The 18506-nt window shown below is 51.4% G+C and overlaps 8 protein-coding genes across 8 annotated transcripts; 3 read left to right on the top strand and 5 right to left on the bottom strand.

Annotated features, from left to right (window-relative positions):
• Nucleotides 1-76: 76 nt before the first annotated feature.
• On the bottom strand, nucleotides 77-2286 carry CONPUDRAFT_80650 (translation initiation factor 6). The gene is made up of 9 exons (XM_007767310.1): nucleotides 2187-2286; nucleotides 1933-2115; nucleotides 1516-1868; nucleotides 1332-1452; nucleotides 804-1275; nucleotides 687-738; nucleotides 516-635; nucleotides 162-447; nucleotides 77-93 (listed from the first exon to the last, which is right to left on the bottom strand). The coding sequence occupies exons 1-5, from the start codon at nucleotides 2194-2196 to the stop codon at nucleotides 1205-1207; spliced, it is 738 nt and encodes a 245-aa protein (XP_007765500.1). The 5' UTR covers nucleotides 2197-2286; the 3' UTR covers nucleotides 77-93; nucleotides 162-447; nucleotides 516-635; nucleotides 687-738; nucleotides 804-1204.
• A 169-nt stretch (nucleotides 2287-2455) lies between these two features.
• On the top strand, nucleotides 2456-4387 carry CONPUDRAFT_119948 (DUF185-domain-containing protein). The gene is made up of 7 exons (XM_007767810.1): nucleotides 2456-2637; nucleotides 2690-2836; nucleotides 2922-3044; nucleotides 3106-3336; nucleotides 3392-3787; nucleotides 3851-3956; nucleotides 4016-4387. Exons 1-7 carry the CDS (start codon nucleotides 2482-2484, stop codon nucleotides 4252-4254), a joined length of 1398 nt encoding a protein of 465 aa, XP_007766000.1. The 5' UTR covers nucleotides 2456-2481; the 3' UTR covers nucleotides 4255-4387.
• Nucleotides 4388-5551: 1164 nt separating this feature from the next.
• Nucleotides 5552-6371, top strand: CONPUDRAFT_151279 (Osmotin thaumatin-like protein; the record flags this gene model as incomplete). Its single annotated transcript, XM_007767809.1, has 3 exons — nucleotides 5552-5842; nucleotides 5912-6034; nucleotides 6090-6371. The coding sequence occupies 3 exons, from the start codon at nucleotides 5552-5554 to the stop codon at nucleotides 6369-6371; spliced, it is 696 nt and encodes a 231-aa protein (XP_007765999.1).
• Nucleotides 6372-7182: 811 nt separating this feature from the next.
• CONPUDRAFT_163422 (uncharacterized protein) lies at nucleotides 7183-9313 on the bottom strand (the record flags this gene model as incomplete). Its single annotated transcript, XM_007767808.1, has 19 exons — nucleotides 9183-9313; nucleotides 8918-9125; nucleotides 8761-8865; nucleotides 8620-8704; nucleotides 8553-8566; nucleotides 8385-8493; nucleotides 8308-8325; nucleotides 8220-8245; nucleotides 8119-8144; nucleotides 8026-8063; nucleotides 7945-7972; nucleotides 7883-7894; nucleotides 7808-7823; nucleotides 7714-7753; nucleotides 7563-7663; nucleotides 7450-7509; nucleotides 7374-7401; nucleotides 7263-7320; nucleotides 7183-7208 (listed from the first exon to the last, which is right to left on the bottom strand). Coding segments are annotated over exons 3-19 (768 nt in total), but the record flags the coding sequence as incomplete, so codon positions are not given.
• A 1463-nt stretch (nucleotides 9314-10776) lies between these two features.
• CONPUDRAFT_28932 (uncharacterized protein) lies at nucleotides 10777-11370 on the bottom strand (the record flags this gene model as incomplete). The annotated part of the gene is made up of 1 exon (XM_007767035.1): nucleotides 10777-11370. A coding segment is annotated over one exon (594 nt), but the record flags the coding sequence as incomplete, so codon positions are not given.
• Nucleotides 11371-13115: 1745 nt separating this feature from the next.
• Nucleotides 13116-14823, bottom strand: CONPUDRAFT_163420 (uncharacterized protein; the record flags this gene model as incomplete). The annotated part of the gene is made up of 11 exons (XM_007768074.1): nucleotides 13116-13258; nucleotides 13312-13368; nucleotides 13425-13729; nucleotides 13777-13923; nucleotides 13973-13993; nucleotides 14039-14051; nucleotides 14114-14120; nucleotides 14190-14298; nucleotides 14347-14437; nucleotides 14493-14708; nucleotides 14761-14823. The coding sequence occupies 11 exons, from the start codon at nucleotides 14821-14823 to the stop codon at nucleotides 13208-13210; spliced, it is 1080 nt and encodes a 359-aa protein (XP_007766264.1). The 3' UTR covers nucleotides 13116-13207.
• Nucleotides 14824-16270: 1447 nt separating this feature from the next.
• On the top strand, nucleotides 16271-17537 carry CONPUDRAFT_163419 (uncharacterized protein; the record flags this gene model as incomplete). Its single annotated transcript, XM_007767807.1, has 3 exons — nucleotides 16271-16621; nucleotides 16672-17214; nucleotides 17262-17537. The coding sequence occupies exons 1-3, from the start codon at nucleotides 16526-16528 to the stop codon at nucleotides 17535-17537; spliced, it is 915 nt and encodes a 304-aa protein (XP_007765997.1). The 5' UTR covers nucleotides 16271-16525.
• A 129-nt stretch (nucleotides 17538-17666) lies between these two features.
• Nucleotides 17667-18483, bottom strand: CONPUDRAFT_119943 (uncharacterized protein; the record flags this gene model as incomplete). The annotated part of the gene is made up of 4 exons (XM_007767806.1): nucleotides 17667-17871; nucleotides 17921-18006; nucleotides 18056-18151; nucleotides 18201-18483. The coding sequence occupies 4 exons, from the start codon at nucleotides 18481-18483 to the stop codon at nucleotides 17770-17772; spliced, it is 567 nt and encodes a 188-aa protein (XP_007765996.1). The 3' UTR covers nucleotides 17667-17769.
• Nucleotides 18484-18506: the final 23 nt, after the last annotated feature.

Raw genomic sequence — 18506 nt, 5'->3', positions numbered from 1 at the left:
ATCAGTAGAGGAACAAGAGATTATAATTCGGATCGGGTACAATTGGCCCGTCTCCCTCGCCGCGTCCGTCAAACATATGGCCTCCTCCTCTCCGTCCGTGTCCTTGTTTCTGCTCTCATCAATATTATGTCTAATGCGACGCGTTAATTTCTTTAAAACAGTACAAGGCTGCTTCAGCTCGCCCTCCCGCTCGTCAGAACAAACGGCTTCACGCGCACCGCCCTCGCCCGCTCCGTCCTCTCCCTCCCGGAGCCCCATGAACGGCCCCTCTCCGACACCGCCGTGACCGCCCTCTTTGGCAGCGGAGACGATGCCAGCCGGAAACTCATCCACGCGTGGCTGGCAGACGCGCGCCAGACGATGAAGGCCGCGCCGGCTCATGACATGCGCACCCTCCTGCGCACCCGGCTCGAGCAGAACGAGCCCGTGCTGCAGCATTTACCCCAGGTAAGCTGCTTTCGCCTCTAGTGCCTGTATTTTGTCCTTGGAAAGTTTGCTGATGATACGGGCGCAAGGCTTTTGCACTACTTGCGACCTCATCGAATATTCTACCTGTTGACCCAGTCCCTGTGCTCAAGCATGCGGCCGAGGTTGGTAATGACGCGTGTTGGTTCGCACAAAGGGAGGCAAGAGAGGTCAGTCCTCATACCTAAGATCCATGGGCATGCACACTGACTCCTGTACAGCTCGAGTGGTATACGCAGCGCGCCTCTGCCTCTGCCATCTACCTCGCTGCGGGTAAGCTACTGTCCTTCATTTCGTTCAAGGACTTGATGCATCTGACATTGTTCGTGCCTTCGTAGAGCTCCATCAGTTGAATTCTCCAAGTACGACGTATTCTTTCCTAGATTCATTGCTAGAGAACAGCTCGGCCTTGGAGAAGGCATTTGGCGAGACCGCACTGTTTGGGTCTTATGTCCTCAAGAGCTGGCAAGGCATTATCAAGAATTCTGGGGTATTCCCATAGTTTGAACTTCTCTTGCTCTTGGGCTTTCCCTCGTCATTTAGAGATAGAAGCGTGAAGTTGACGTAGAAACGTGCGGGTATATTGTCCATTGCTATTCTATTCCAACATATGGATACAATAAAAATTTTGACTTCTGACCAACACGACAGATGATTATTCGCAATAAAGCGAAAGCGACAGAGCAAAGACAAAACCGGTGAGGATGCTTGTATGCACAGAGCGCATGCAGGCAGGGGCTTACGCCCAGTTGTCGATCAGCGAGTCTCTCATCTCGCCGATAACTGCTGACGACTCTTGGCCCTGGAGCTCTGCGAACAGCGTCAGCATCGAGATGCATACCTGGCAGCCCATAGAATAAACGTACTGAATGTCGCCTCAATCACGCTGATTTCGGTGGCGGTCGTCTCTAGACCAGTGAACGCACACCAATCGTTGACGACCAGGCCTGCTCCAATCACGTCTGAACCACGGTTTACAGTTCCCGCCTGCGTGCCATCTCAACTTTTAGCAGCCCCTTCGTAGATAACCGCCGGCAATGCAAGACTCACCACCAAGGGGATCTGGAGCAAGCTACTCAGTTCATCCTGGTCCTGCACACTGGTCTTGGGGTGGACCAGGCCGCCCTGGTTGGTGATGGCACAGTAGGAGCCGACAAGGACATTGTCGGCGATGGTCTGACGGAAGACCTCGACCTTGAGGACGTCAGCGATGATCTCTTCCGTCTCGCGGTCGACGTCCGGGTGGACGAGAGCGACGTAGTCATTGCAGGCGATAACGTTGCCGAGCGCGGAGAGACGCTCCTCGACACGCTGGATGGCAACAGCGTCCGGGATGGAGTTGCGGAGATGTTGGAGCTCCTGGTCGGTCGTCGAGGATGGTACGAGGAGACCGTGCCGGTTGCCTGTTGAGACAGTGATAAATATCAGATCTGACGCTGGATACAGCGTAAACGAGAGATTGTTGACCGGCAGTCATGCGTCCGACGATGCGAGTACCACCGATGGAGGTGTGCACGATGGGGACGACATCTCCGAGTTCTGCTTCGAAGGCGGAGTAGAAGTTTGTGCTGCCTTGGATTGCAGCCAGGCAGTAGCTGTTTGTGAGTTTGGCGAAGACGCCGATGTCGCTGTTGTTCTCGAACTGGATGCCTATAGAGAAAAAAGAGACATAATCAGATCACCAGGTCCTTATCGGTGGGTGTATGCTGGGTGATACGTACGGGTAGCCATGAGTAGAGGGGATACAATTAGTGCTACAGAGAAAGAGGTGTTGTGCTGCTGAAAGAAAAGAAAGACTAGAGAAAAGTAGAGTAGAAGAGCGCGGGTTGTGGACTCGTCAGATGGTGAGGCTCATTGGCTGATCGTGTGCAATCTATAAAAACCAGAAAATTGCTGGCGTAAGTCACCCCGCGTCACCCTCGGACCCGCCGAGACGCGACTTCGATTCCCGCCTCTTGCACCGCTCCGAACCTAAACTTGCAGCGTTTCACTTTGACAGCCACTGACTCACTCAAGATGCTTCCGAGGCTACGCACTATTCTGGCTCAGCGCAGAAACTTGGCTAGACATGCATTCACTGCCCCAACACGCGCCTACACGGCTCCGGCTACACCTAGCCCGTCGTCTCATGTCATAACCGAAGTAGAGAAGATTCTGCTCGGGACCGTAAAGGCGCGTCATTCCGCGACTCAGTCCACGGCGCGCAGTCTGACCTCCAGCACAGGCGACTGGCCCCGTCTCTTTCTCGACGTATATGCAGCTCTGCCTCTCGCACCCAACGCATGGCTACTACACGAACCCTGCCCACAGCGTGTTCGGCGCATCTGGCGACTTTGTGACCAGCCCTGAGATCAGCCAGGTCTTCGCCGAGGTGCGTATACCGCCACGATTATCTCGCCAGCAAAAGGTGACGAGCATGTAGCGTCGTAAATCGCACGCCAAATAATGTCGGGCAGCTCATTGGAGTATGGCTACTTGAACACTGGTCGACCAATGCGCCTCAGAAAAAGTTCCGCATCGTAGAGCTTGGCCCTGGACGCGGGACAATGCTCGAGGACATATGTCTGCACGTGAGCCCTGTCTCATTCTCTATGGAGTCTTCTTGCTGATGCATGTGACTGGGTTACCTCCATAACGTAGGTTCTTCCGCGTTTCGCGTCGATATTACCACAATTTACAGGTATCCACCTAGTGGACTCGAGTCTTCATATGCAAAAACTACAAGAAGAGAGGCTAGGGGATGCCGCCCGTTCAAGAGGCTGGGATCTCAAGTGGTACGACTGGCTCGCTGACGTCCCCTCGGACCCAGAACAGTACACCCTCTTCATCGCTCACGAGTTCTTCGACGCGCTGCCGGTCCAAGTCATCGAGGTGCGTTGGCCTGAAAGCGCCGAGACGTCAAGTGCATTGATCAGACACTGTCCAGCGCACAGAGCAAGGCTGGCACGAGATCATGATTGCGCCCTCTGATGACCCGAGCATAAAGTACGCACGACCTTCAGTCGACTCGACCGCAGCGGACGGGTCAACGGCGGAATCCTCGCCGGTATCATCATCGACGGAACCTTCAACTTCTCCCTTACCCCCACCTGCAACTTCCGCACGTTGGACGCGTGTACTCTCGCCGCAGCCGACCGCGTCGTCTCAACTACTCGCAGCATTTTCTCCGAGGTTTGCCGAGCTTCCTGTCGGAACGCGGATCGAGGTGTCCGCCGCATCCGCCAAAGCTGCGCACACCATAGGCGAGCTGCTCACTCCTGGCGGCGGCGCAGGGCTTGTCGTGGACTACGGAAAAGAGCACGTGTTGGGGGATTCATTGCGTGTAAGTCACCTCGGGCCTGTAGCGTCGGATACATGTTAGACTGATGTGTCGGGCATGGCACAGGCTTTCAAGGAGCATAGGCAGGTCGACATCTTTACGTCACCGGGCGAGTGCGACATCACTGCGGATGTCGACTTTGCACTCCTGAAGGAGTCGTTCAAGGACTCTGGTGGGTGGACCTCTAATCCAGTATTTACCCTATGGGCTAAGATAGTGGGCGTGACACAGCTACGACGCACGGTACGCTGAGCCAAGGCAACTACTTGCGGCGGATGGGCATCGACCTTCGCACGCGTGTGCTCATGCAGAGCGCGAAGAGCGATGACCGCAGGCGGGCGATCGAGACTGCTTCGAAGCGTCTCATCGACCCACTTGGCATGGGCGAGCAGTACCGCATCATGGGAGTAAGCGTGCCGCAGAAAGGGGAGGAAGTGTATCCGTTTCTGAAGGAGATGGATGGCAAGTAGGGAAGGAGAGCGTTGACCATTGTTCGTCCGACTGCTGACTGCATCTAGCCCACCAATTCACCTCAGTTTACCGGCTGTTCCTATTCTGCGTGCTGATGTTGAGCTGTCAATTGTTGCGCGTGGATATGATGCTGTAGGAGGATCAAACCCCAGATTTTTTGGGTGGAGTGAGCTTTCCTCAAAAGTGGACGCTATGAATAGAACAGGTTTCGGCAGACGCGTAACGTGGCAAGCAGACAGCAATGATCGCCCCAGGGACACGGGGAACAAGGAGACCGACGCCGGTGCCTGCAGATCCGATGACAGCTGTCAGTGGAAACTTCTCCGCGCTTACGCGTGTATGGCGATGTAAGAATTCGGAATTGGGTGGCATGTGGGCGCCGTGGTGGAGTAGACTGAGCTCGAGAACATACACACGAGAGTCGCATGAGAGCGTTCGTGACTCACTACCCGCGTTTCGAGTTGCTATGGATCTGGGACTGCGGATAAGTAATCAAGATGTGCATATGGCACGAGGCATTGGACAAGGTGGATTGAGAATCGGAGAAACGATTAATCGGAGAGATTTGCTTCCAGTACTTCGGTTTACGATGCGTAGTTCAAAGGTGTATCGCGTTTTTACTTGTTAGACATAAGTTGGGACATCGGAACTGAGTACTGGTGAGCGGCTTCGTATTAACCTCCGTTGCGGCGGGGTTTGAATGTAAGTAGGATGGTACTCGAAGGTGGCGGTGATCTTTCTCCTCCTCCTCCCAACATCTAGCAACCTGAATCAAGCTTACATCACCGCGGTGGATCGCACTAGAGACCGCACCTTGGTCCACTCTCGTTTATGCCAAGTCACAACTCCACCGACTCTCAACTCTTGAGCTAAAATTAACTCGCTGCTCCACCACCAAATGCCTTTACTTTACACTTTTCGCGTTCGTCGGCCTCTCCACTCAATGATCTTAACAATCTTCGGGGCTGATGCCCGCGTCTCTCCCGGCAACCCTCTCGGTACTGCCTCTCGCTAGTACTCTACTAGGTGGAGCCATCGCATGACTTGATGTCTTCTGCACACCTGAGCGCGTCTGTTTCTCTGACATCGTTGGAAGCTGCTGTGCTGGCAAAGTTATACCAGACCCTCCAAAGGCAACAAGGGCATCATGTCTTTGAGGTCTTCATCACCTGTTGCACTGGTCTTAAAATCGTATAAAAGAGGGACTGTTTCACCGGGGGGAAAAACATCTTCCAGCTCCTCTGTTGTCCACAGCTCTTCCACAGTCGCACATCCACTTCATCCTCTTTAATCACAATGTCTGCCTTCCGTGCCCTCTCTATCGCTGCTATCGCGGCCGTCGCCTCTGCCCAGTCCGTCAATGTCGTCAACAAGTGCTCTGACGCTGTCACGCTCTTTACCCAGAGCTCCTTCGGCACGATCGACAACAACGTCAACGTCGCCGCTGGTGCGACCAACGACATGCACATCTCCAGCGACTGGGACGGTGCCATCAACGTCGGCACGGGCTGCAATGGCAACACGTGCACGACTGGTGGCCCCACCTGGGACGGTCAGACCCCCTTCTCGCGTGCCGAGTTCAACTTCGTCAGTTTCTTTGCTTTTCTTCTGCTCGTGAGCTTTGTTTTTTTCTAACCGACGTTTTGTTTCGTACAGAACGCCGTCCCCGGCTCCGTCACCTACGACATCTCGCTGATCTACGGTTACAACGTCGGAATGGAGATCTCCTCCGCTGACTCTGGCTGCTCCGCCTTCGCCTGCACTCTTCCCAGCGGCTGCGTAAGTTGCTTAAAAACAGGACCGCTTGCATGAGATGCTGACGTTGCTATAACAGCCTGTAACTGGCCCTGACAACTCCTGCTTCTCGCCCTGCTGCTCGTCCTCGGACGCCTGCTCGGGCGGTGCGCTCCCCGCCAGCAACGGTGGCTGCGTGAGCAACGCCGGCCCCGGCCCCAACTCGCCCTTCTACTACAAGTCGTGCACCAACGCGTACGCCTTCCCCGACAACGACGGTGCCGCCGGATACACCCCCGCCGACAACGTCGACTTCACCTGCGGCAACACCGCTATCACCCTCACTCTCTGCCCCGGTACCACCTCCAACATCCCCAAGTAAACGGTCGGCGCGACACCATATTGGCGATGAGAGGACACGGTTTGCACGCCTGCGCCATCTTCAGATCCGTTATTCGTGAGAGGATGCGGTGGATTGTATTTAATATCATTATCCATGTAAATAAATCTGCACATATACCCTTGCGTTCTGTAGGGTCCTCGTGGAATACCACTATTTATGAGAAGAACGTTCGGCATGTCCATGAATGAGTTTTCACCTGTGGGGAAGTAGTTGGCGTTCCAAAGCGTCAAACATCGGGGCATTGGACAGTGGGTGGTGGCTGATGGAGAGTCAACCAATCGGCGTGCTGGCTTGATCATGCAGAGCCGTCGGATCCTGGATTTGCTCAAAGTTATTCACTCTCCGTTCTGAGAATTCTACATGCAAATCAATGCCCATCGTCTTTCAGCCCATAATAAATCCGAGAGGCTTTCTACTGACACATAAATTAAGCTTAAATATATGAAATAAGGCCTATATACTCGGTCCATAGAACGTTTGAGACACTGTGATCCTCTGCCACCTTCTTGACCGTGTCCAGCTGCGCATATCAAGTACATGTTCATCTATCTTATTAATGCTGGCTGCACACAGCTATCTGTGGCATCTGACGGCCAGGGAAAGAGAGGTCTCTACCACAATCCATGAGCAGTGCTTTAATAGGTTCACTTGGTGAAATTTCTCCTGTGAACCCGTTCTCGACATTTAAGGGCTTTGCGTCGCTGCTATCGGAAGAGTCGATTCGTTGGTGGGCGTGGTCGTTTGGAGTGTCGGGCCCTTGATTGGCATGTATGTAATAGCGCGCGTTCAGCATAGCGAGGAAGGAGTTGATGTATACTAGACATAGCTTACTACAGGATGTACCGGATGAGAACATGGGTAGGCACATACATTTGGTGACCACAAGGTCAATACCGACGTATACCAGATTGCTGGACATTAGCACACACTGGTTCATTCGCGTTAGATGTGGTAAGCTGCGGTAAGTTGCTGTAGCCTTACCGCTAGAAGAACTGAGAGAGAACATATGCTTTTATAGCTGTTAAAGCTATATTTTTTGTGGGCGAGTGCCTCTCACCTCGTTAGCAGGCCAGTATCAAAAGTGAAAGCCATTATCTTCACAACTAGAGTGTCGGACCTGATGATCTTATTAGTTTCTGACAAAGCTAAGATTTATGTGTCATCACCCACGGGCCAAACCCTGTGCGAGCGGAAGATAGAAGGTAGCAGAAACTTGCGGCAAGAATAATATCAACCGCAGCCATGTTTGCCAGCGTCAATGTAATCGCCCACTAAAGTGGTGGGTTAATTTCTTGGCTAATTATGTAGCAAAACCACCTACTTGGATGTTCAATACATCACTCCATAAGTCACTTCGAAAGCTTCCTCGAGGCTATTGGTCAGACACGACCTTTGCGTTGAAATCTCATGCTTACATTGCCCAGCAAAGTACTGTTTCCAGCTCGTTCATCAGCAATCCTCCAGCGGAATAACCAATAAAAGGAGCTTACTTATTGAGGTGGCTATTTGCATAAGGCACGTCAGATATATGCGTTGGGAAATCAGGGCACACCTGTAACTGTCGGAATGACTAAAATGGACTATGAAGTCTGTCATTATGAGGGATAAATTATGGATACAATGAACCACCTACCACCACCATCGGGAGGGTGCAATTTCTCCCTCTGCTCACTGAAGTAAGTATTCAGTCAAAAAGCCCCTGGTGAGCTTCTAAGTATAATCTTACTAATCCAGAGGCGGTAAGTATACAGCCTGTCAATTGCACAAGGCATAGTCAGCGAGGAAGCGAGATTTACTGTGGCACTTCGAATTAGGAAATATACCTACACATGAATAGAGTAGATCATCAAAATCTAAGCCATATATTTACCTGGGTCAGTTTACTCCACAGCGGCAAAAGCGGCAGATATCTTACGGAAACCACCTCATTTGCCTATAAGAAAATAATGATTTAAGTACTCATTCGTAGCAGTTGCCTGTCATGCTACACACCTTGAAGCTCCATGTGATTTGGAGAAGCTCGATTGGATCCAAGTATTCCGTGATGAGATAATGGTACACCATGATGGTTATCAAGGCAAGGTGCAAAGCATCCAGGAACCTGGCCTCTATGTCAAAATTCGTTCTAAATCCCTGCGAAAATTTCTGAGAAGTGCAGACCAAAGACCGTAGATCTATCCGTACGAGTGAGTCATATATTCGTAGTGGTCAAGGCGACTCAGCGCACCGATAGTTTCCAGAGCTTTAGGTCCGAAGTCTGAGTATGTGTCCGGAGGTAAATGAAAGCCTGCACAGTGCTAAACCCAAACAGCCTGCATGAAGTGAGCGGGACTCTGGACCGAAGCAGTTTGAGTTATATGAAACATACGTCGATGCCGCAACAAGACCCAGGAGAACCGCGCCATAGGTGTCGTTGAGACTGGGTATGTCTGGAAGCGGGGTAGTTGACATCAGAGGCTTCAGTTGCCAGTAGCTGTTTAGCAGCTTGGTTAGCATTGCTTGAAAGTGCCTTTATAGTTCCACACCTGTGAAATGCGATCAATGGCTATTTAAAGGCAATTGATAGCCCGATGATCACTGGTGGCCACAGTGAGTTCATCAGACCTAGGTTGATGAGCGCGCTTTGTAATTCTCGTTGTCCATCACGCTATTCATAGCACCTCTATACTCGTGGTTGCCCCCAGTGTAGTGTTCCCCAAGGCAAACATGGTTGACAGTTCAGGTCCAACATATCTGTCGGCTCGGCGGTTCTGGTGGACTCACGTCGAGAGACCAGAATGCGGGACTCACATGAATGATATAGTATCCCGTTTCGCTGTGCCAGCATAACCTTAAATTAGAGATCAAGCCAGCAGGTCGAGGCGGTGATATAAGTAGTACAGCCCTCTATGGCACGACTCACAGGCATTCCTATACAATCGATCAAGCAATCGATATTGGCCACTGTGAGTCCAGCGCTAATAGTCAAAAAGGCTCGGTGGCTTCAAGTAGGTTCAGAAGTAGCACCAAGCAGCACAGTTCGAAGTGAGGATGACTTATCAGAGCCTTAAAGAAAACAAAGAGTGGACTCGAAAACTGACCGAACGTGTCTCCATTGACATAAGAGAATGCATTGAAGAGATCTAGCGCCTTGAAGGCTGAGCGCTGAGTTGCTAGAGGGCTAAAGCAATGAGTCCAAACTGCTTTTAATTAAAAATTGGACTTGTCGATAACCAAGCATTTGTCGTGCACTGCCAATATGTAGTTCCCATGATGATCGATGAGAGATGGCAGTACGCAAGTATTATTCAGTCCCGTATGCAGCAAGGTGCCATGTGTAAACAATGTAACATACATAGAACAGAACATGAGCGGTAATCATGGAGCCAACCGGCGCGAGAAAAACAATGTTTGTCGCAGCATATCAAGTGAGAACTTCACCGGGAATCTTATACATTTTTCATAACACTCAAGTTGTAGGCCGAGGTTCGAGTTCATCCACAACCAGGATAGTTCTAATCCACTACTACAATACTATCATGGACCGCTGAATATTATCAATACGAAAATCTGGAAGGAAATAAAGATAGAGCTAAATTGCACTGTCGTGCGAGCCTGGGTAGTACGCAGAGGTGCGAAATGAACAATCAATCAATCAAGAAGACGAACGTTTAGGCAAAGGGTGCCTCATACTAACCCGCCGCCTCCCATCTTAACAGTGTCGACCACAACACGGAGAGTTTCCCTCCACAAGCGGAGCGGTAATGATTCTCCCCTAGCGTCTTGCAACCTTCGTCTAACCTGGATAGCCGCGCTGGGCGGCGGCGTGGGCAAGGTTGAACGCCTACGTACACGTAGCATGAGTGCTAAGAGTGGTAGAAGCACAAACACGAGCGACAACGTCGCAAATTTGTTGGTCGCGATATGACGTTTCACGTAAGCCTTCAGAAGGGCGTACGTGCTCGGTGGTGGGGAGGGTACTAGAGGCATGTCGACCGGCGGAGCACGAGGAAGCCGCGAAGCATGGATAGCGCTACCATTACGACTTCCTTGCGACGCCGAGGGTTTTTCTATTTGTCGTTGACGAGATGAGCGCCGGGTAACTGTAGCATCAGACTTAAACGACGCCGAAGATGGGGAGGAGGGAATGGAAGGAATGTCTTCGATACTGGAGGGTCCAGCGCGGTGGTTGTTGGGTACAGCCGTGCGTGTGGATGTTGTGGAAAGGGAAGAGGTGGAAGAGGCTGGGGAGGGAGACCGAGGTGGTGGTGTTATCAATGGAGGCTTGACCTGCTGCTTCTGGAGGAAAGCAGCCTTAGCCTGTGCATGGAGCCCCTCCAGTGATATACGGAGGTTCTGAGGCGGAAGTTCAAAGTTCATAGTTTAATCGGTAAGTATATGTGCTCACCTTCTTCCGTTCATGCGGGAGTTCGCTCTCATAGTCCAGGAACTGCTTCGCGTAGTCCCAACCTTCCATCCGCGGCAGGACATGAAGACAGTACATCTCGAGCACCTTCTCATAACCTTCTAGATCTCCCAGCTGGGCCTCACTATGTACGCGATGTGAGAGCCACTCCTCTACTATGCCTCGTCCAAAGTCCGGAGTATCGATCTTGAGGCTCGACGCGACGAGAGTAACGAGAACCTGATGCGGTAGGAAGGATGATCGTGGATGGTGTTGCATACTCGAGGGAGTGAAGAGGTCTAGGGAGCGAGTGTGCAGCGTTGCAATGAAGGCATGAGACGAGAGCAGTAGATTGGCGCGCAATGCTTTTGGGAGACTGTCTTTATCTACGGGCGAGTGGTATACAGTGGTGTCCAGGGTTATGCGAAGTATATCCCACTTTCTCCTATGGGCGCCAAGACCATCCGGAGAGGCATCTTGAGGAGCTGTGAGGGTAGAGAAAGCAGTGTTAACGAGATTGAAGGTTGTGAGGAAGTCGCGGTGAATGAAGGCCTTTGCCGCTCGATTGTAGAGGGAGCGCAGACTGGTGTCTGAGCCATCCTGGGAGACAGGGGCAGAGGAATGGGAGCCAGCCTTGAGAGCCAGGATGCCATGGTCTTTGGGCATGTCCTGGACGGTTGCGACTGTCGCGGTCGCTGTCGGCATTGAGCAGAAATGGAGAGGGAGGGAAAGGAGGAATGCCTGTGCGGGACTATAGCCGGTAAATAAGGTGGAAGTAAGCCCAAGACCGTCACCGGGAGCGGAGTTTGCAAATCACAAGGGCCGTCTGTCCCTTTCCCCTCGGGCGCCCAAATCAATTGGTTGGTGTCATACGCCGAGTGAGCCGAAGGAAGACTAGTTCTATCATGCAACTCATCCTTAATTACACCATCGCACCTCCGGCTTTCCGCTCGGATTTGCATTCGCCTTGATACGAACATGATCTGCATACAGGTCCGGAGTCTGCAGACGATGTAATTATGCCATATTGACTCGGGCGGCAAATTGGAATGCCGGACACCTTGCGGGCATCTCGTTAGAGTCCGCAGGCTCAGGTTGTATTTCTTTTCAACATACACTCCTTCAAGCCCTCCTCAAAGATCTCTCGATTTGTCGCTGAAATGGCCGTGGGGTCATTCTTCCATTCCCTTTGGACCACGCTCCTTTGTATCCTGCACACCTTCTCCCTTCTTCTCTGTTATCGACGCCAGACACCAGCTTCTACTTTCTCGGCGCCCGAGAGCAAAACCTATCCTGATATTTCATTGGCCTCTCGTACCGATGCAGATGGACGATGTCACCCACAACAAACTCGTACCGCTTCCTTGTCGCGTGTTAGCCGTACACTAAGTCAATTCCGCATCAGCCTTCTCTCACTTCAGAGGATCAATCCTGAAGCCTCTATTGGCGACTCTCAGTTACACGCTGAGCTTGGTCAATCCAAACTCATCAACACTTGCCACGATTCTCTGTCTACTCATGCCACTGTTGGGTTAGGCTTTCTGTCGCCTGAGGCTTTTGGCTCACCACAAGTTGTACGTGACCGATTTGGCTCTTTAATCTCTCCAGCTCTGTTGTCAAACGCAAAACACGCTGCAGAGCACTCCATTCAGTATGCAGAAAGGGGCATTTCAGTCACCATCCTGCCTGGTCCGACGTGTCATGGTGTCAAGATCGAGGACAGCCCACTTGAGAAAAGCTTAGTTACCGAACCTGAAGGTGAAGAGCATCTCATCTCTTCCCTGCTTCTCGCGCGCCACAGCCGCTCCTTCAGTTTGGTCTCTGCTTCGTACTCTGAGTTGGACTCTTCCCCACACCTATGCGCTGCTCTGGCTTCGTGCGATTCTTCAGTCGCGTTCTTCTCCTCTCTGAGAGTCTTTGAGCCGCTCACAATGCTCTCTATCGCGCCCGGCTCATTGGCGGCTCCACCGAGGGCGGCATCTAGGTCTAGAAGCAAGTCGTTTCCAGCAAATTCTCAGAACTTTATGTCCACTCCCACACAATGTCCGGACACGACGAAGCATTCAGCGGTGCATCCTAAGGGCAAGCGGCACACTATCTCTTTAGCTGAGGCACTGCCATTGCTCAATGATGTCGTTCAAAAGCCTGAGGACAGAGTGGAGGAAGAAATGGAGGAAGAGGTTGTCATCAGCCCTTTTCAACGCTCGTGGGCAAGTGATGGATCAGAGACATCACTTTGCGCCCTAGCAGACAAGTAGTTTAGTGGCTCAAGCACATGTACTAGCACATAAAACACTCTTTCGGTCGTATTTGGTTTGGACATTCGGAAGAACTAGGTGGTTTAGTACATGTGAAGAAGCTTCAAGATGATTTACTCGGTGATCCACAGCTACCTTGAGTATGCCCACAGAAACCCTGACCGGACAATATACTAAGACAAGCCGGCAACAATACCATCGAACGCAGGCTTCTTGACCAGATTCTATGCAGAGATGTTATGAGAATATATCAAGTATATTCTAGCCTAGCACTTACACTGTCGTAAGGGCAAGCCGCGCCATAGCCAGAGAAGGTCGAAGGGACCCAAGAATACTGGGAATTTTGGAGATAAGTCAGTGAAATGGTACTTAGCCTTCCCCACCACGGACCTTGTCGGTGAAATCCCAGACGGTCATGCCGACGCAACCGGAGACAGCCGCGCAAGCAGCGATGACGGTCTCGTAGTCCGACTTCTGCTGGTCAAGAAGGTCGGCGGTCTCGGGGAGCTCCATGCGGATGTCAAGCTCCGTGATCTGGACGTCGACGCCGAGCGCGGTGAACGCCTCCATGTTGGACTGCAGGTCGGAGGGGATCTCCCCGAGGATGAAGTGACTCTCGAACCCGATACAGTCGATGGGGACGCTGTTGGCCTTGAGGGTCTGGACGAGGTTCTGCATCGCTGTGGACTTGGTGCCTGCAATTTGTTAGGTGTGCGTTTGAAGTAGAGGCGGGGGTGATTACCTGAGCCCTCGATGCCGTAGTCGTTGATGCACAGCTTGGCGTCCGGGTCAGCGGCATGGGCGGCATTCAGAGCGATTGAGATGAAGTCCGAACCGAGGGTATTATAGAACACGTCAGAAACGAATGTACCATCACTGTTGAACGGTTCTGAAGGAAGATCAGAGATGCTAGTCACTGGAGTGACTTAAATCTGTACCGTTGACGACATCCCATGCATCTGTAAGTAGGGAGCATAATTCAAGTTAATGTCACAAACACAAACATCCAATGATGTACTAACAACTGAGAGATTGGTGAGCCTCAACGTGAACAATATCCTATGGAAAGTTGTACTCACATTTGTCCTTTGTAATGGCTGATCATCGTTGGATATTACTGTTAGAGTATGAAACAAATTCAAGTTGTCCACCTACCCCACGACATTGCTTATGTGATTTTGGATGACCGAAGTGAGCTCGTCGGCAGTAAAGTTACTATCGCTGACCCAGCTTGGGAGCTGACTCTGCCAGACGAGGTTGTGGCCTGTGATGCATTTAGCTCATGAACCGACTGAGGTACGGATCTATCAACCTCTGACGATTTTGCCGGTGGAGTTAGCGATAGCTACCACAGCATCACCTCCTGAAAAGGTAAAGGTATTTTGCTCGGGCTCCGTGGCGTCCTGTCATCGAGTTTGAGCACACCTACGTAGCATGATGACGCGAGAACAGACAAACCCATTTCATGCTGTTACCGGGAGTGATCTGACCGAACTCTGAAGACTCAAGGATGGCCATATAAGCGGAGTCGGTGAACTCGGGGTTGTCGGTGGCAGACCCAAAGTACTTCTTGCCGATGCCCTGCGCTAAGGTGTTGAGGACCCCCATAGAGGTGCCCGAGGGGAGAGCACTGGTTGCCGTTGTGGTACCGGATGTATCACTGCCTGCGTTGCTCTGAAGAAGGTTAGGGCGCATGCGTAATTTGTTGAAGAACAACGCAACGCACGGGGAGGCATTGAGACAGACTTATGAAAGGCAGAAGAGCTGCGACCGGGGCCAAGAGCTTCATTGTTGCGTTGGGCTGGGGTCTGCCTTACCGACATACATCTCGATTTCGGGTTTTATGTAGTCGCTTTAGCAGCACGGATATTTGTCGCAAAAAAGCTGGAAGGTTACGAGGAGACACGTGAGGAGGCAACCGAGTGGATTTCCCTGGCCCTGAAAATATCTGAACGGATTGACTCTTTGCGGCACGACAATGAGAAAGAGGTTCGTTGCGAAGGTCTTAGAAACATAATCGTTGACGTGGACTTAGATACCTATAATTACTTCATGGCTGGTTGAATACCTTCGGATGTAGGTCGGATATCGAGGTGTGTTCATGAAGACTGAGATACAATGAGCGCCGCAGCTGATTCCGTAAAACCGATTTCCTTGATCAACATTTCTGAAGGATGTTATTTGGAGCATAGTTTGTTTATTTCAGCAAAGTAAAGTACAACATAAGCGATGAGCAAACCAATGATCAATCCATCGATCAAAAAGATGTAGAACCCTCCTCCCATAACAAAAACTCCTCCTAGCTTTCCCAGTCGATCATGAGCGCCAGCCGAAGCGGTACCTCCAGAACAAGGTGGGCCAGTCAAAGCGGAGAATCCGCTGCGGGAACAGGGCTCCGCGTGCACGAGACACATCACTATAGAGGACGGGAACGCGGACAAGGAGGCGGAAAAGCTTGTACCGAGCCCGAACTTTTGAGTCCTCAGAAAATATTGTTCTAAAGAGACCCGCCCTCGGCTACATTCGGGTTCTTGTAGGGCGGAAATCAGTTACATAATTTCTTCTCACAATGCTAAAGTGTTGTCAGGAGCGGCATTAGTGGTCGACCTGCATAGCTCAGTTTCCATCAGGTTCCATCCATCCATGCCTTTTACAACGGCTGTAGCAGACGACGGACACCGGACACGCAATCAACCTTCTCATTGTCTTGCTTTCCGGCTGTAAAGCTTTTTTAACGAAAAACCTCGCGCTTTTGACGCGTTAACTCTGGAGATACTTTAATTGAAATTATCAAGCGGTCCGCTGCGACCCGGGCCCGCTACCTTTGGATGAGAACAGTACTTGCCGGACCTGCTGCTTGGACTAAGCTTGGACGTGATTTACCTTGCTTGGACTTCTTGGTCCCTTGTTGCCGCGTGCTCCCTGAAGAAGCCATTTAACCCTGGTCCATCCAAACAGTGTTGCCCCGAGCCACCCTATTGGCTTTGATTGGAGTTTGCACACCATGTTCCTCCTGCGATCTCTCGCCGGGCCTCGGAGATGGCGCGCAAACGGAACTAAAAGCCTTAAACTGGTGTTACTGTCAACCTTGCAGCCGGCGTTGAATGTGATTTCCGTGGATGGCTTTATATTCATTGTCCCTTCGTTGTGGGAGCCTTTTGACAGGATCAACACATCAAAAGATTCACTGCTATAGGCACCTCATCACCAGTGTTTAGCCTCTGCTAGCCGTCCGCTGTGCCTTGAGGATGAGCTGATATCCTTTGCTCCACTACTTCAGATCTGTCACGTCGCATGGTATCCAAGCGTCTATAGGACCATCTCCGGAAACCCTTGCCGACAGTATGCGCTTTGCTCTACCACGCTTGTACCGTTGCTTGCTGTCATCGTCGACCCTTAGATCCATATGACTTCCTTCCGCTTCTGGTGGTATAAAGGGCTAATGAAATCGTCCAACTGAACCCCAGGTTCTGGATTCTTCGTCACTTACCATGAATTTCGTTTACCCTCTACCCTTTCCTGCGGTGGATCCATCCACCTCCCCGGAAGATCTACCAAGCCACCAACTTTTCAATGGATCCGAGGACGTAAGTACGATACCATCTGTCCTTAACGCTGAACTTAATGTCATATAAAGCAAATTTTGCCATCATCTTTCTCGCGCCATCCTCGTGTATCAGAAAGAAGCATCCAACCTCTCAGACACACTCCGACATTTGTAGCGGTTTTATCTCCTGGATGCACATCTGGAGGCGCATATCTGCATACGGCGCATTGTTCCGTGGACATACCCTCGTCTATGAAAGCCACGATGTCTCCGCCTTCGTCGTGCGATTACATGGATATATCGGACGAAATGACTACTCAAAGCCCGCCGCTGACCGTGTTGGCTCCCTCAGGCTTACTCCCAAGTAAAGCCTACGAACATCTCGATCCCAACGGAATGGAGGGATCATCCTCTACTCTGCCAAGGCACTGGCTGTTACCTCAGCCTGGTGTTCGACATGACAATGAAAGCGATTGGCACATGTGGCCAATCGCCTTCTCGAGAAATGACGGTCTCTCTCCTTACGCAGTAGCAGACTTAGTCGGGGACCTGCATGAACCTCTGAACCTTCAAGGTGCTTCAGACACTCCGTTCGAAGAACTCGGTGACGCTACATTGACTGTTCGGATTAACGTATGCGCCCTCCCATGACTCTGATTATACTGGCTCACGATTTTCAGTGGCCGGGCTACACGCCCTTTGATAGGGAGATACGCACCGATGGGGGCACTATCAGCCGCGATGAACTACTCCTTTGCGTCGCAAGAATTATCGACCACTTCGCTCAGAAGGTCTTTGCCGAGAACACACCCCAAGTTCAGCCAGGCTACGAGGGATGTCGCCTGCGGACGCAGGACTACCGGGCAGGCATTTTTCATGAGCGTTGTATCATTACTGGCCTTACACTGTACACCGATGGGACATGGCGCCCTGACATTTTCGTGCCATTCGAGTAGAATAATTCATAGTGTTGTGTAGGTCATCACGCTGCTGTCAGCGTAAATTGTGAAGAATTGGTGAACAGACAGGGTCTATATTTACATGGATCCCAGTGGCGCTACTATGGTAATTCTGTATAATATTGTGGATGTTTCGCATTATAGTAAACCACAGCATGAAATCGACATCATATGGAAGATATATTTGGCGTGATGAGAAGTTTGAACAAAAGCGATGGCCTCTCGGTACTCAGTTCTCTCTGACGATTTCGGACCCTAGGCGAGAAATTTCAGAAAAAGCGGCTCTGAGAAGGTCGAGATCTGCGTCGAGGCTCTCTGCTCGTGTCTTCATCTTTCGAGCGTGTCAGCAGCCGACAGACAGGAATTTAACTGATACATACAGCGGCTATAGTATCACTAGCAGCAATGAGTTCATGATGGTGATTGTATACCAGCGCTTGCCGTTCACCATCCAGTTGTTTGATTTCTAGCATGATCTCAGCTTAGTCACTCGAATTCTAGGATAGCATGCGCACCCGACATGAGCTCATTTTCTTTCTTTAGGAGCGTAGGCAGGTTCGACGTTGTGATGAGCTGCTCATAGTACGACTTGGCATCGAATGCAGCTGAATCTGCGCGCTTGTTCAATAAATGAGTGGGATTTGGCGAGAACATTGATACCCAAATCCATAGGATCATTGACTTTTCCGGGAAGCGGTTGAGGGGGTCCTATGCCTAAGCCATAATGTTTCCTAAGTAGATCCCTAGCGCGGCTTTTGGAAGTGGGAGGCGGAGACGTCGAGCCAACGGGAAGGGATGTTCTCCGAGAGGCCGGAGTGGAAGGATTGCTATTGGTCTGTCGGGGAGATGGGGGATGAAGAGGAGAAGGCGATAGGGGTATACGCGGAATGGGCTGGCGCTGGCCCGAAGGCGAGGTTGGAGGAGACTGCGGTGACGAGGACATGGGCGCCGGCTTGGGCGGGTCGG

This window comes from Coniophora puteana, assembly GCF_000271625.1.
Source record: "Coniophora puteana RWD-64-598 SS2 unplaced genomic scaffold CONPUscaffold_3, whole genome shotgun sequence".
In the NCBI taxonomy this organism is placed as follows: domain Eukaryota; kingdom Fungi; phylum Basidiomycota; class Agaricomycetes; order Boletales; family Coniophoraceae; genus Coniophora; species Coniophora puteana.
Note: the sequence above shows the minus strand (reverse complement) of the source record. Positions and strands in the feature narration are given on the sequence as shown.

Coding starts and splice junctions, on each gene's coding strand:
- CONPUDRAFT_80650 (XM_007767310.1), bottom strand. Junction 1,869..1,932: donor CGTCGGACGCATGACTGCCG/GTCAACAATCTC, acceptor CTGTCTCAACAG/GCAACCGGCACGGTCTCCTC. Junction 1,276..1,331: donor CGTGATTGAGGCGACATTCA/GTACGTTTATTC, acceptor CGCTGTTCGCAG/AGCTCCAGGGCCAAGAGTCG.
- CONPUDRAFT_119948 (XM_007767810.1), top strand. CDS start 2,482: ATGCTTCCGAGGCTACGCACTATTCTGGCTCAGCGCAGAAACTTGGCT. Junction 2,638..2,689: donor TTCTGCTCGGGACCGTAAAG/GCGCGTCATTCC, acceptor CCTCCAGCACAG/GCGACTGGCCCCGTCTCTTT. Junction 3,337..3,391: donor TGCCGGTCCAAGTCATCGAG/GTGCGTTGGCCT, acceptor GACACTGTCCAG/CGCACAGAGCAAGGCTGGCA.